The sequence below is a fragment of the Miscanthus floridulus genome, chromosome 14 (assembly GCF_019320115.1).
Source record: "Miscanthus floridulus cultivar M001 chromosome 14, ASM1932011v1, whole genome shotgun sequence".
In the NCBI taxonomy this organism is placed as follows: domain Eukaryota; kingdom Viridiplantae; phylum Streptophyta; class Magnoliopsida; order Poales; family Poaceae; genus Miscanthus; species Miscanthus floridulus.
Window position 1 is genome coordinate 41,585,303 of NC_089593.1, and position 16,240 is coordinate 41,601,542.

The window sequence follows — 16,240 nt, forward strand, 5'->3', positions numbered from 1 at the left end:
TTTATATCAACATTGAAATCATTTTAATTTATTTAGTGTTTTATATGCACAACCTAAAATTAGAAATTTTAGGGTCTGACAATTGCCCCTCTAACCTTGATAGACAAGGAAACGGGTAGACAGATACCATTTTCATAACAGAGAAACTTCTTCCGTAAACTTATCAAGGTTTTCCTTGACTATAGATGCCCTTCCTTCCCTACATATATGTACGCCTAACATCTTGTCCCAATCAATCTTTCCAGCACACTATTATCATTGCTTTCATCGAGTCCCATCGCGACGTCCTTTGCATTTTAACTCTTTTGGTTGCGTTGCTCAAACGAAATCTCAAGGGAAATATACCTGATAAATTCCAGTTTCTCCAAATTTTCCATTTCAAAAGATTTCAGCCAGTGTTTGCGTAAATTTTCACAGGTAAGCAGCCCAAAAATAGTTTCTCAGCATTTATACAAGTACAGAGGTCTAAAAGGCCTGAACCACATGTACAGCTCAAATTGAGCAAGCCCAAAAAGAAAAGGATAGGAAAACAAATAAATTGGAACCAAGAATAAACATAATAATTTCGAAGCTCAGCTATACAAACGGCATCAATAGTCCACCTGGGAGTACCCTGGATAATGTGGTACTCTTGCACGCTAGGCGCTAGATACGCAGCAACAAAGTGTATGCCACTCAAACATCACGATGTACCAGTCCACTTCACTCTTTACTCGGACATGATATTGTTAAGCATCGAAGCGATTTTTGCCGTCTTATAATCATCCCGGAGCTGAATGAACCTGAAATGCAATTCGGACCCCAATGTCAGATCAAAGGTAAACAAAATCATGCCTTGAATGCAGAAAATCTCATTTGTTCTTCTATGCAGATACAACCTCAAGGCGTCCTTTCGGATGCTGGGGGTTCCTTCAAAGAGGGATGCTAAACTTTCTGGAGCAACAATGAAGACGTTCGCCACACTGCAAATATAAGATACAAGTAAAGATTAGCGCAGAGTTGACAGAAGCATCATGACGAAACTACACATAGAACACTTACATTCCCAATAGTTCGAACTTCTCATCTATAGAGGGGGCATTGAAGCTACGAACAAAGTCCCCATATTCAGTTATGTCACGTTTCAACCTTAGTCCACCACTACAAAAACAAACAAGGCACTGTGAAACAAGGCTCTGCCAAGACAAATAATGGTTCATGGAGTGAGGGGATCAAAACATTGCCAAATATATACATTTCCGCATAATAAATGCAGGGTGATCATCAATGAATTAAAATAGTAACCTGCAACTACCCATTATGTAATGATTCAGTCCTGAATGTCCAGCGAATATCGAAGAAGAGCGATCTAAAAGCAACCAGATAGTAAGGAGTGCAAAAAACTTCAAAACATTCTTCTTTAGGTTGGACAGCACAGTTATGTAATGACTCAGTCCTGAAGTTTTCTGAGCTCAATGAGAATAGTGCCGTTGAATATCCAATTTATCATCAGGTTAAATGGTAAAAAAACATGAGGGGTTAAAGCAATCACTATTGGACAGCTCAATAAAGCAGTGTATTGAGGGTAATCACAACTGGACAGCTCAATAAAGCAGTGTATTGAGGGTATTCACAACTGGGCAGCTCAATAAGCAGAATATTGAGTGATTGACGAAACATTATCTTATTATAAATTATAAGTTGCAACATTTCCATAGATCACAAAAGAGAATGAAGAGAAACTATCCAATGTTGTAATCCAATCACTCAACTCTTATGATCAATTTATCATTTAAGAAAAATGTGATGAATCTAATATTATCAAACTGAGCCAATAAAATATGGATGCAAACTATCAAGAGTAGCAAATTTTTGCACCAGAAAAACGTGAATCAAAGACATGGTTACGAACCAGAAGCCAAAAAAGGGACATAGAATGTAATTTGTTCTGAAATGGCAGAAGAGTACCTGGGACTAAATGTGAACTTCTGCCAATGATTAAGCAGCCCCTTATGCATGCGATTTCCCTAAAAGCACTGGCTCAGTTATTTAAAGTGCATATTTGGCATGACAATAAAATCTTGCTTAGAATATCAGAAACATCAGTCCCCATTACTAATATGAATATCAGTAACTCCATGCATGTAAGTATCAGTTCACTGAAAAATTTGCATGTGTTCGCTTTTAATATATTCCTTTAGTAAATTGAATCTTAGGTCCTGAACTTGCAGAGCTGGTTCAAGCAAGTCAATAAATTTGCAAAACTAGGTATTTGGTTCCTCGAACTTGTATAAGTTTGTTTGTGAGGCCCAATTTCCAAACATGGTTTCATTTTCTGACAAGGTATCTCCATTGCATTAGATGCTGTATTGGCATCAAAATGTCATCCATCTAGTTCCTTTATTCTATTGAAACCTGCTGGGACATATGGGTGAGCAGTGAAAACTAGATTCTGCTGCTTTTGTCTCCACTGCCCAAGCATTCAAACATCCATGAGCAACTTAGACAAGTCACAAACACCTGCCACTCATAAAAAAATTGGTGCTCAGGATAGCACCTGATTTGGCGTGCACGTGAGGTGGAATGCTTAACAAGCAGTTGCAATAACAGGTGGAATGCAAGCAAACACATCTCCCACCACCAACAGTCAACAGTGTCTGCGTCCTTACCATTAACACCAAAAGCATGCTTCCAAACATTCCACCAAGGAAAAGTTCTTCCTCAGCTGGTGGAAGAAGGGTGCAGGGAACTGCTGACGAGAATACATAACCAGGTTGGAAAACTGAGCATTAGCATCAAAGCCCAGACAAAGCACCAAATCGCTTACCCACTAAACTCAGGGTTGTTGCCATGTCTTTGTTGCATCAACAATTTCATGCCAACAGATCCAGTTGAACCACTTATAAAAGTTTGGAGACCTAAATTTATGATTTTTAAGTTCAAAGGCCTACTTGAACCATTCATGCAAGCTTAGGACCTGCAGTTCAATTTACTTTATGTTTTTTTGTGACTAATGGAGTGTGTAGAAGGCTATCTTGTAGCCAGGATTAACCATTTCCTACTTGCAATAAAGTACATAAGGAATACCCAATGGCAGAAACCCTGTTTTGCAGTCATGCGAAGGATTTTTTTTTTTCCCGAAAACGCAGGAGAGCTGCGCTTCTTTGCATTATAGAGAGAGAAAAAAGATCCCCACACATCAACCCCACTCATACGGGGATCCGGTGGGGGGGGGGGGTCGTGTTTACATCACTGGCACTACTCTAAAGGAAAGGAAAAAATAGCATGACCAGCCCAAGACCAAAGCTAACTCAGATTGTGCCGCTAAGACCTAGGTTCTGCAACTTCTTGGCCCCAGCAAAGCACCAAAGGCTGTGCTCATCATTCAGCTCATGTAGTATTGAGTTAACTGAAGGAGAGGCACCCTCGAACACACAAGCATTCCTATGCTTCCAAATAACCCAAGCACCCAACATGATCACGCGAAGGATTAATAGATATTTTGCATTACCACTGTCCTACAGTGCAAAAATGGTCCATTTCCAATGTGTCTTGTAGGATATAGAATTTCAATAACCCTGTTGCTTTCATGGCTGTAATTCACTCAAAAGGAATCTGAAAATTAAGGTCCACTATTGGTAACATACCAGCTCAGTCAAAAAGGACTGTTTGTTGAGACCTTCGAGGGCACTGAATGCAACTTCAAGAACACGAGAGAGATAGGCTACAATTCTGAACAACCGAGAAACAAGTTAGTTGTATTGGACCATGCCAAATTTTAAAGATAGAATAGTCACCTTATACAAGCATTAGTTGGCCGATGATCTGGTGCAGCTCCATCATCTGGTGTTCGATAATCTGTAGCCTTCTGTTCCGAAGACAACAATCTTTCAACCTACAAGTATTGTTTATGAATCACTAAATATTCAGAATGGCTAATGACATGAAAATTGACTTGTGTGGTTTAACCAATTGAGTAACAAGATATGAACAGCTAATATGAGGTCAGACAAATATATATACAAGGAAAAGGAAAGGACAAAAGGTGCATACCTCAGACATAACAGTATCAATACATTGTAGCAGTCCTTTGTGAGCAGCAGCCTCAACTACTGAGACTGCTGACCCCATATCTTCACAAGCAGATGGATGAGCACCATCAACAGGTAGCAAGAGTCGAGATATTGTATTTGAGAAGTACTACAGAGGAAACAAAGAAATTCAAGCATGGTTCATTGACTTCATTTGCAAGAAGCCAAGGTTGCAACTTTATGGATAGTTATTAGCGCAGATTACCTGCTGAAGAATAGCTATGCTACTGGTACATCGCTGCACAGCAATCATGAAGGATCTAAAGCTACTCTCACCAGCTGAAGCTGCCACCTCTTGCTGCAAATATTTAAAATTCATATAAAATTCCCATAAAATGATAACTTCTTGATACAGACGTATTTGGCTGCCAAATATGAATAGTAGACTGAAGAAAAGGAAAGAAAACTTACTGCAGAAGCAGCAGCAGCTGCCACTCTCCTACTAACACTTGTCCCGATGACATATCTATCCCGCAAAGCTTGAGCCTCATTTAAACTCTCTCTAGCACGATCAAGCCCTTCAGTTAAGTATTGGCTCACCTACAATAAAACTTCATCATCTGCAAGGCATTAATTAATTTCTATATTAACCATGTTTGTGGTTTCTTACTTACTTGATCAAGCAAGCATGCAAATATGGATCTCACGTTAGCTGCAACAGTAGTAGGCTGCAAAGATATTACTTCAAATTAGTAAGTCATAAAAGCGGATGACAAGATACAAGGATTTATCCTGCCCATCATTATGTTAAGGAAAGATAAAGAAGCGAGTACAAAAACCAAATGGAGAACAGATATTACTAAGAAACAAACAGAAAACAGAAAAAATTACTACCCTGTTCAGATCAACACACCTACTGCTTAAAATTCTGGGGCTAATCAAAGACTTAGGATACACTTGGTAAAAATAGTAGTAGAGTGGCTCAAGAAAAAAATAGTAGTAGAGTGAAGGAGCTTCTGAACTTTAAATGACAGGTTTATTTATGCTGCTAGCATCTATTTACCATCCAAGATATTCAAGTTAACAACCTTTATGCCAGGTAATATAGTCAAAATTAGCATATAAACTCTGAATGGATTCATTAAGCATAAGAACTCACTACATATAATCAAAAGTAATGAATCAGGAAAGACAGTGATTCAGTTCAACCTGAGAAAACAATAGTGTGCATCTGGCTATGGCTTCCTCATTCCAGCGAACAAATTCTGTTACTACAGTAACTGATATCTGTTGCTGTGGTGATGTGGTCAAAGATGCTCCTTTCGCGCGTCCGATTGAGCCAGTTGACTCAGATTGTTGCTTAGCCTCAGCTCTCAGTTCAGCCATCTGCACAGCAGCTCAATTACAATATAGGCACCTGAAATGATTTTTTTACAGAGAAACAGTATTCAAAATGATTACTACAATACATAAATTTATAACCTTTGACTGAAATAGCTGCCTGAGTGATGCCTGCTCAAATTCTGTGTACTCATCTTTGTGGGAAACATATATGGATTCAGTGAGACCTAAAAGAAAACCAATAAAAGGCAATCATAATGTCAATCAACTTATCTGCAGCTGCTGTACAGAATGTCAAGGAAACATAGAGCTATAAGTGAACCACTAAGCTGATGAACTAATAGGCCATCCAAACCAAATGACCATTGTCAAAAGTAATCGAAATTGTTAATAACATTAAAAATGTGAATTAATGTTTTGATAACATAGTAATGCTACATGCCATATTATACATCACCGATTATTAGATCATTATACAAAGAGAGCAAGGTAATACGTGTATCCCTTTTAAGAAAAAATGAGACAAAATAGCATGACAACTATATGGAACCTACAATGATCAAAAGTTGCATGAATTCGTACCATGTAACAACAAAAGATGAAAATAAAATTGTATTAAACACAGGAGATACCTTCAATATCCAAATCCCCACAACCAATAGACTCCAAATCCTTAGCCAGTTCTTTTGTTCGGTCATATGCAACTGCCAGGATTCTTAGGTACTGCCATTTTACTTTGACATCAGCAAGGCACCATATTTGCATGATAGGTTGGCAAAAAGCTACTTGGAAATACTTAGAGCACAAAACTTACTTGTAGAAGGCCACCTTCACCTTCTAGAGGAGGCAAACTAGCAAGAGAGGGCTTTATGAGAATTCTGTCAAGAATAGTTGTTACCCTTTGTTCTAGCACTCGCTGAAAAGCAAAGTACAATAGTCAATCTATTTTGTAAACAGTGACCACAGAGACCCGGGACTGCCATTGAAAAAACATACCTGCACAAGAATTGCCATGACCTCATTCGGAGAAGGAAAGACAGCCGTTATTGTAGCTGCCTCTTTCCTCACAGTATCTGAAGACAAGTATGATATATCAGAGTGCCAAAATTGAAAATCGGCAAAAAAGTATAGTTTATAAACAAAAATTGTAAAGAGTGCAGCTCATAAATACCTGCAATTTCCTTGTACAATGTAGAGAGACCATCTGCAATACTGTTGCAGTCAGCTTGCAACCCCTCATCACCCAGAACAACTTGAATATCAGTGTTCATAATTTCCACATCAATAAACATTGGCCGTGTTGCAACATAGTGTTGCATTGCGCTGGTTCCCCGATTGAACTGTAATCAACATACCATAAAAATATTGAAAAAAACAGAATGGTATTATATGCCTGCATGGATTAGCACCTACACTTAAATTAACAGGGGTATAAAAGCTTAAACCAGGACCAAAAGGCAAGTACATATTCAGGCTTAACTAATAAGCTTAAGTTCATTTCCACAAAACTTACTCATGCAGAGGTTTATAAATCAGCTTTATCCAGTTAGCCTTTAAGCCATATTTAGCAAGTAAGATGCCTAAGCTACACATCCAAGCCCAACAATTTCTTCCCTTTGTTGCATTGAAGCTCTCAATATTTTAACTGACAAATCCTAGTTCCACCATCACACATGTCAGGACACTAAAAACCTCAGACCTAGAATTTCCAGCTACATCTTTTATGTTGTATTTTGCTATTCAAAAAAGAAATAGCCCAAAAATTTGAAAATGGGTGGGTCATTACATTAACCTTCTCTGACAGTGAGTCCTAGAACTCCACTGCAAAATATGACCAGGTGGTTTTTACTTCTATGCTAAAATTCATGCGTATAAGAAGTCATGGAATTATACATTAACGACCATGCCCTTTGGCGGTGCATGGGGACAGTTTTCTGCCCCTCTATCAGTTCCATAAGCGCGCAGATCGCATGCATGTTTATGGAAGGAAAACATTCTTTGCTGTTGTTGCTGCTAAAATTCATGGGGTACAACTAATTGTACTACATTGCAATCTTTTTGTACAACGAAACATTCTAAGCATGACACAGAACCTTGTTCCTTGCATAAATGCATACCTGTGACAATATTTTAGCACATTCTGCCATTGTAGACAACTCCCGTCTCTGTGATGCAGCGTCAAACTGAGCCAACAGTCGATTCTCCAATTCTGCACAAAAAACAATAATTCATCATCACAAACTAACAGAATCTCTATAGAAAAGCTGGAAGGAAACTGACCGTTACAATATTCTTGGAGATTTGCAACAGCAACCTCCAAACCACGGCTTGCATTAGCAGAGCCTACCGCTGATGTCACACCATGTCTACCAACATCCTCCTCGGCAAATGATCCTACATCATGAAAACATACAACTACTTGAGAAACATGTTATCCTTAAATTTACGAATACACTAGATTTCATCGACGTCATGTTGGGAGTAAGAAAATGCTAATACTACTACTTTTGCTTGGAAGAATTCTGCTTAGATATTATAAATGTCCACTAATGTTGCTAAAACACACCAAAAAATCAAGAATCATTATATACAAAGTAGAAAACCGCATGCACATATCAACTTAGTGATTTCCCCGTAATACTGATCAAGGTGATTGATAACCAATAGGACAAAGAAAATGACAGCAAAAGAATATGTCGGCTTAGTTAGAGCTTACGCAATTTCTGTGCAATCGAAGCAGCCTCAGCAACACGACTGTCATCAGAAAATAAAGGAGAAAGTTCCATAAGGTCCCCAGGTGTGCTGTTGAACTCCATGAGATACTGTCATAAAAGCATATTCAAAATTTCAGTTAAAATGGGGTCATGCAAACATATCAAGCAAACAGTAATATACTAGTACTAAACTTAAAAAAAATGTTACCTTGATGAGATCTATCGTCTGACTAGCAGTTTCCCTCTGAGATTCTGCGCTCTGACAGACAAGGGAAGTAGACATTAAACATAAAATCAACAAAAAAAAAACTAAACCAAAGGGTAAAGCCACAACCTCAGAATCATCTAACATATACAATAATTACGGGCATCAATACCAAACAGGAGAAGTTACCTGTAAATGATCACCGATTTTTGCAGCTGTTTGACCAACACTGGATATGCGGGAATCCAACCTAGCAAAGCTATCAAATAGTCCATCCACACCCTTCTCAAGCTGGAGCGAACAATAGAACAATGAATAACGAAAAGAAAAAATGGACTACTAGTTCAACATCATTTTTTAAAGGGAAAATTGTCTGGCGGACATCCAAAGTGATGGTCGTTTGCTGGCGGACACCCCGTTTCGAGCAGTTTGCCAGAAGACACTCTGGTTCGTTGAAATTAGGCCACAGGACACTGCGGCCCGGTTTCAGCCGGTTGAGGCGAGAGAAAATTTCATTTTGGACATCCGGTGCCCCTGAGCCACAGTTGGGTCCGCCCCCAACCTGGTCTGGTTGGACCAAACCGCGTTGCGCCGGTTCGTGCCTCCTCGCCTACGCGTTGCGTCGGCTCGTGCCTACTCGCCGCCGACGCGTGCCCGCGCGCTAGCAGCTCCGACGCGTGCCCACGCGCCAGCAGCTCCGACGCGCCCACCGCCTCGGTCGGGACGACGTAGACGGCGTTGCCAAAGTATACCATCGGCAGCGGTGGCCTGAGGCGCTCGCGGTTGTCGATGGCGAGGCGGCACACGGTCTCCTGGTCCGCCGGGGTGGCTGCAGGCGTCGTTGCAGGCCTCGCCGGAGGCGAACTACAGCTCCGGCGGGTCAGGGTCGGGGTCGGGCACGCCGTCGCCGCAGCTATGGGCGCAGTCGCAGTCGCACAACTCCACCGGCAGTACCCGGCGTCGGCGGGCAGCTCGTCGTCGCAGGTGCAGACCATCGTGGGGTACCGCCGTGCGATGCTCGACCTCGTGCGGGGCCTCCCGGAGTCCGCATACGAGCTCTCGCTCCACGACATCGTCGAGCACCACCACCTGTCCCCGCCCCGCGATCCTCCTTCTCCTCCTCATCCTCCGCCGTCTAGCACCGCCGGGGGGCGCCCGCGCCCCACGAGCTGCGCTGTCCCCGTCGTCCCCGCGGCTGCGCAGGAGAAGGACGAGCCCGCCATCACGGCCACAGCAGACGCCGAGGACGGCGGCGGGTCCAGGGGCAAGAAGAAGCAGGGGAGGAAGCAGAGGACGACGATGCGGAAGCAGCGGTGCCGGAGCATGGAGCGAAGCGTCAGCCTCGACACGGGCTTGCTCATCAAGCTCTTCCTCCCGCTCGTCCCGGCGGGCTCGTCCCGGCAAGGAGGCACGCGTCGGTGGCGAGCTGGGAGAGCGAGTAGGCACGAGCCGGCGCAACGCGGTTTGGTCCAACCAGACCAGGTTGGGGGCGGACCCAACTATGGCTCAGGGGCACCGGATGTCCAAAACGAAATTTTCTCTCTCCTCAACCGGCTGAAACTGGGCCTCGGTGTCCTGTGGCCTAATTTCAACGAACCAGAATGCCTTCTGGCAAACTGCTCGAAACGGGGTGTCCGCCAGCAAACGACCATCACTTTAGATGTCCGACAGACAATTTTCCCTTTTTTAAATTGTGACTATTCTGATCAAGACACCCTTCTCAAGTAAGCTAGTACATAAAGAGTCCCAGCCAAGTATTAATGCAGTAAAGGCCTCTGCCCACTAAATTGGGCTTCGATTGGAGCCCCTTCTCAACAGGAAAAGCCTGACACCTAGAGGGCAATCTGCCCCTCTATATTACTCAGAATTATGCAGTTCAAGACAGTAGGGAGTGTTTTCCCCTTCCATGGCTTTTCCATGCTGCATACATCCAATGAAGTTGCAGCTGTCAACTGAAGGCTGCAGCTATTTTTGCAGCTGTCAACTAAAGGCTGCAACTACTTTTTTTATTACCCAACTGACTCGTATGGTGATATCTTTCTCTACAGAATGCCAGAGCTCTTTGTCATTTAAAAGAAAAGAAAGAACAAACGGTCTCCCTTGTCTTAACACTACGCCTCAAACCAGAAGGGCAGACCGTTTGGACTTACTGAATATGATAAGGATTATGGCCAGTTATCAATTAACATTGTCCTTCCTTTGCAGGAAGGCATGAACAGAGTGAGCGAAGAAATTAAATTATTGGCATGAGCCAATCAAATTCTCTTATCTGAGGATCCCAAATGAGGAAAGACAAAAGAAATAAGCAAGACGTATATACATGAAATAATTTTGACATGTTTGCAGCTATGTCATCTCTAGCTGTAAAGCCTGTAACGGAAAGGAATTTGAGCTTTTCTTTCTGACCAATAGGCATTCCGTTGTGTTTGCAACTATGTCATCTATAGCTGCAACTGAAAGGACTTTAAGGTTTTCTTCCTGAGCAATAGGTATTGTATGGTTCTTTCTGGTCTCGCCGGCACTTATTTGTTTATTTACCATTAATTATTTTCCTAGAACAATATCTCTGCAGTAATCAGTGACAAATATAAAACCCTGCAAGCATTGTAACTAACCTCCCCAAGCGTCTTGCGATGCTTGGCATCCTGCACGGCCACCTCCTTCTTAAGATTCTGGAGCCGCTTATCAATCTGCTAAACAAAAAACACAATACATTGCACTCAGTGCACGCAACACTACCGCCAACCAACCAAGCACCCACTCAATTGAGTAAGGCAGGAAGGCGTGGCATCTGGCATGAAGTTCACAGCCAGCTTTCAGCGCCACAGGCAGGTAGGCTCGGGACGTGACGGACCTGCCTGCGGAGGTCGACGAGCTCCTTGCACGAGTGCTTGAACAGCCCAAGAAGCTCGTCGACAGCGGGGAAGACGGGCGGGGCCGCCCCGAGCACGGGCGGCGGCGGCGGTGGCGCCGGCGCGGCGTCGTCCTCCCCGCGGTACTCCGGGAGGAGCTCGTCCACCAGTCCCCCAAACAGCGCGTCGAACGAGAAGTCTCCCTGCGCGCAGTACCGCAAGCGATGATGAGACTGCATCGCGGAGGAGACAGCCGAAACCGAAGCCGAATCGGAGGAAGAAGGGAGGGAAGGGATGGGAGAGTGGGGGGAAACCTACCTTGAAGTCCTCGAGGTCGAGGGTGAGGGGCAGCGCGGCGGCGGGGTCGGCGGACGTCGGCATGGCGGCTGGTGGGGCGGCCGGAGATCTGGGAGTTCCCTTCCCTACTCTTGTCGGAGGGGGAGGCGGGCGTCGGAATGGAATGCCGGCGGTGTCCCTTCCGTTTGTTCGATCCGGAGGGGGTGTGGTGTGGCCGTGTGGGGGCGGACGGGACGAGAAATGCAGAACGAAATGGAAAAAACCTGCAACCGCGTTAATATTGGTGTTTTTTCTACGCATTTGTTCAACTTCTTTTGCTCCAAGATTTTAGATTTACTATTTTACCTTGTTTTCTTTGATTTCTGTCTCCTAGTCCTAGCGTTGAAAATTACGATGTACTCTCTTGGTTCAAAAAGTCAAAACGTCTTATAATTTAAAATGAATTAAGTATGTATTAATATATATCTCAATCTTCTACAATTAAAACAACTAAAAGTAAGACTATTTTTTTTGGAATTTTTTTTAGGGTTGTTCTTTCCTTCTAGCCATGCGATACCCCGTGTGATAGAAAAAAAAACTATCATCTCTGCGATCCCCGCCTGCTTTGAAAGAAATAAATCGATCACCTAAGGCCACATGTATGGAAGGAAACAATAATCATGCATGAAAGAAAACAATTGGCAAAGATCAAGCAAGACTCCTCCCTTCCAGTCATGCAATACCCCACGCGATAGAAAAAGAAATTGTTATCCCTGCGATCCTCACCTGTTTTAAGAAAATAAATTAATCACCTGAGGCCACATGCATAGAAGGAAATGATAATCATGCATGGAAGGAAACAATTGACAAAGATCAAGCAAGACGACTCAATGAGGTTGGCCTTTAATTTTAGTGTTTCCAGCATGTAGACCTGAAATTAAAAAGTGGCCGCTCCTTGAGCACATCAGTGGTGCTAAATAAAATATGTGTAGGTTATACATGATGAGACTGATAAATCTTCCACAATTTTCTAAACGAATATTCCCACCATTCGTATATAGGTCCACTCCCCTACGTTTTTTTGTGCTCCAATTAGCATATAATATAAAAGTATTGTTGTGTTCATCACGACTTTCAGTTGACTACTCCCATTAGCATATACTTCCTCTATCCCAAAATATAAGTCGTTTTGGGACGTGTGTAGATCAAACTTTCTCCAAATAAGTTTATTATGAAAATATATTCAATGATCCATGTAATGATACTAATTATGTATTATAAATATTAATATTCTTTTATATATAATTGGTCGAAGTTAAAAAAAAATTGACTTCTCGGGAAATGAGAATGAATTCTATTTTAGGACAGAGGGAGTATATGAAAGCAGTGTTGAAAATATTTTAACAATCAAGTTCGTCTCTATCTGATTGGTAAGCTTAGACATCATAATGGCATCAAAAATTTCGACTCTCATGTACACCCTCATGGATCAGTGTAAAACATCCCAATCCTACGGCATACACAAATGACAACATTAAAGTTATGATATTTTCAAAGGGTGGACAATAAAGAACATCTTAGACGTTCTGACATTAGAGTATATACGTACAGACACATAGGCATGGTGGTGCAAGTGAGCAGCCAGTAGAAGTCGAGAGTTAGGGGGTGTTTGGATCCCAGGACTAAACTTTAGTCCCTGTCACATTGAATTTTTAAATATCAATTAGAAGGACTAAACATGAGCTAATTATATAACTAATTACATAAGTTGTGGCTAATTCGCTTGCCAGCGCCGTGTACAGGATGATATAGAGATGTGGTGGAACTTATTCATGAATTTGTTGGAGCACGAAAGAAATGGATATTGAAAATCTCTTCCTGTCGGTATAAAAACTGATCTTAGCCGTATCACGAAAAAATCTACAAGTAAAGTTTGTGAGCCTGCGACGCCATGCTCTCTGTACAACAACAACAACAACAACAAAGCCTTTAAGTCCCAAACAAATTGGGGTAGGTTAGAGTTGAAACCCAACAGAAGCAATCAAGGTTCAGGCACGTGAATAATTGTCTTCCAAGCACTCCTATCTAAGGTTCAGGCACGTGAATAGTTGTCCCATAGCGACGCCATGCTCTCTGTGACTGTGTAAATTTTACGAATTTAGCTTTTTGGATTAAATATCACTTTAACGTCGGTCATATATTTTTACAGTATTGTTATCTTATCGTGCGATCCGTGTGTTTTTAGTACAAAAGTTTAGTTGTCCCATAGCAACGCACGGGCACGAACCTATTTACATATATACTCGAACCTATGTATACATGATTATATGGAGATGCAGTAGAACTTATTCATGGATTTATTGGCGCACGAAAGAAATAGATATCATATAATTCTTTTTGTCGATATAAAATATTATCTTAGCCGTATCACGAAAAAGTCTATACAGTAGAGTTTGTAAGCCTGCGACGTCGCACTCTCCGTGACTATGTTAATTTCACGAACTTTGCTTTTTGAATTAAATGTCACTTTGACGTCGGTATTTAATTTAACAGTATTATTATCTTATCGTGTGATCCGTGTGTTTTTAATATAAAATATTTAGTTGACCCGTAGCAACGCACGAGCACGCTACCTAGTGACTATATAAAACTTGGAGGCTGGGAGCATTTCTGAGCCAAAGGCTAATTTCTTACTAGCTAAAAATTAATATAAATTAGCCCACTAGGTAACCAACCATAATTAATTTAGATAAGTCTTTAACTAGTTGTTAGACAACTAGCTAACCAATCATAGTTAACTTAGACTAATTTTTAGCTCATCTAGTAATAATCTAGTAATTAACTATATGTATCAAACGTGTCCTAAGTTTAAATTAAATTTCCATTGTCAACAGAGAACTCAAGATGATCAATCCTGAAAACACGATCGACTCTTTCCCAACAAATAAACTATCAACCTAAAAAAAGTGAAATTAATTTAATGAATTAATATATTTTTCTGCAAAGTCATTTGTAAGATATAAAATTGATAAGTCATAAAGAAATAGTAGAATCAAAAAAAAATGTTGTGTACGTATTTTATTATCTTCTATGTTTATTCTTTCTTCATAATTTATTAATTTCATAGCTTGTGAAGAATGTTTAGTCTTAGAATGCTGCTATGTCATCACCTCCCCTGCATATGTCAACTTTGTTTTAGAATTGTATCTGAAATTTCCACAATAACAAAACTTATAAGTGTTTTTTCAAGTTGTTTAGGTTTCGATGAGAAGCAATTTTCTGAGTAATGTTTTTCCTCGTATATTGTACGACATATTTAAAGCCACTTGGTTATATAGAGTTATATGTCTTGGAACTAAACAGTCCCTTAATGGCATGAATAACATTTCAGGTAAACTCTTCTAGTGATTAGTTGGGTAGTTGTGCCAACTCGTGGTGTGATCAAAAGCTATTTAGAATGTATAATAATGGGACCAATGTTGTTAAGCTTGTGCGTCGGTCCATGATATCAAGCTACATATTTGGTTGTGGGGTTTTTGGTTAAGTAGATAAGTGATGCGAATATGGATGAAGTTTATCATACTGATATGAAGCTCAAGTATTGATTCGAAAGGACTAGTTGATATAGGCAAACAAGAACAAGAACAGGGGCTGATTCACAACATTCGAACTTTGCGATACAAGTGCTATGTATAATGTATGTTTCATGAGAAAACTAGAATGCAACAACCCCCCAAACCTAACGAGTGTGATGCTAATTATAATCGTGGCCCCCTAATGGGCTCTAAGATGATACATGGCCCAACAGACAAAAAAATAGTGTCGCGACACTCTGACAAATTTTGGATGCTGACTTGTTCTGACAATCTCCATTGACTTCGAATGAATTTTGATATCAAACCAAAGCCATTGGTTAGCTTATGAAATTATATTTCCATGCATATGTGGATCCTCAAAAATAGAGTCCGTATGTGTCTTGGGCATCGACTTTACCTAGGACTACTTCTAGAATCCAAGATGGACTCCAACCTGAGTAGGACTGGGCCTTCACCGTGATTTAGATGAGTTGGACGGCCATGCTGGTCCTCTTCATCTCCATGTCTTGTATCCGATGGAGTGATGTCCTCATCAACACTAAGGTATTGAGCAAGGTAAACAACCAAGGTGAAGTTGGTGATGACCACCCAACCATGGAGATGATGGAGAAAATGGATTGGAGAGAAGAAGCTCGAAGGCAAAGGTATACTTTTGGAGCTTTTGCTTTCGCCGATCAAGATACAATAGAGTGCACGGTCAAGTTTAGGATAGGTAGCTATACTAATAAAACGGGAAACCTAAAGCGACTTCAGTTATCGTGATGACTTACTTTGCATTTGCATTAGATCTAGTGATGTGATGAGGAAAGTAAGTGAAAACCTTTGAAAGTTATTTTAAAATTTGAAAGTGCAATCAAGCCCTAATTGTGAGTTTTGGTGATAATGACCACGCAATTAGAGAACTAATGAGATTTATCGAGATGACAAGCAGGGAATTTATATTCGATGATGCTACACGAAACGGATGAGCCCCCAATTACAAATGTAGATGTCTTCAAACTCAAAGGAGGTTTAAATTCTTTTATATTTTGAATTTAAGTATAGGAAAAGCCATACTATAAAGGGGGACACAATGCTTAAGCTAATATACGCTACCAAGTGCTCAAAAAACCACATGCATCCTCAGATTCACAGCCAAGACTGTCTACACTTCACTATTACCCTTGCTATCTTGCGTGGTGCGGCACTGCCGCACTTGAAGAGAGGCATTGTCGCACTTGAGTCATGGCACAAGAAAGTTAGCGCC

At 41.2% G+C, this 16,240-nt stretch overlaps 2 protein-coding genes across 2 annotated transcripts; one reads left to right on the forward strand and one right to left on the reverse strand.

Moving 5' to 3' along the window:
• Positions 1 to 353: 353 nt before the first annotated feature.
• LOC136502873 (exocyst complex component 5) lies at positions 354 to 11,654 on the reverse strand. The gene is made up of 24 exons (XM_066498125.1): positions 11,441 to 11,654; positions 11,125 to 11,325; positions 10,886 to 10,960; positions 8,460 to 8,561; positions 8,274 to 8,324; positions 8,068 to 8,173; positions 7,632 to 7,745; positions 7,469 to 7,560; positions 6,523 to 6,691; positions 6,348 to 6,424; positions 6,166 to 6,267; positions 5,984 to 6,074; positions 5,493 to 5,578; positions 5,220 to 5,396; positions 4,685 to 4,738; positions 4,482 to 4,610; positions 4,276 to 4,368; positions 4,033 to 4,179; positions 3,777 to 3,874; positions 3,627 to 3,711; positions 1,948 to 2,006; positions 1,042 to 1,140; positions 879 to 962; positions 354 to 782 (listed from the first exon to the last, which is right to left on the reverse strand). Exons 1-24 carry the CDS (start codon positions 11,501 to 11,503, stop codon positions 710 to 712), a joined length of 2,427 nt encoding a protein of 808 aa, XP_066354222.1. The 5' UTR covers positions 11,504 to 11,654; the 3' UTR covers positions 354 to 709.
• Positions 8,998 to 10,485, forward strand: LOC136505581 (uncharacterized). Its single transcript, XM_066500744.1, has 2 exons — positions 8,998 to 9,670; positions 10,476 to 10,485. Exons 1-2 carry the CDS (start codon positions 9,060 to 9,062, stop codon positions 10,483 to 10,485), a joined length of 621 nt encoding a protein of 206 aa, XP_066356841.1. The 5' UTR covers positions 8,998 to 9,059.
• Positions 11,655 to 16,240: the final 4,586 nt, after the last annotated feature.

Bases quoted from the DNA above. Each gene is read 5' to 3' on its own strand.
- LOC136505581 (XM_066500744.1), top strand. From the start codon at position 9,060: ATGGCGAGGCGGCACACGGTCTCCTGGTCCGCCGGGGTGGCTGCAGGC.
- LOC136502873 (XM_066498125.1), bottom strand. From the start codon at position 11,503: ATGCCGACGTCCGCCGACCCCGCCGCCGCGCTGCCCCTCACCCTCGAC. The intron at 5,579-5,983 runs GTATCTCCTGTG...GTTTTCTTTTAG, and splicing joins TGGGGATTTGGATATTGAAG to GTCTCACTGAATCCATATAT. The intron at 4,739-5,219 runs GTTGAACTGAAT...ATATCTTTGCAG, and splicing joins GCACACTATTGTTTTCTCAG to CCTACTACTGTTGCAGCTAA.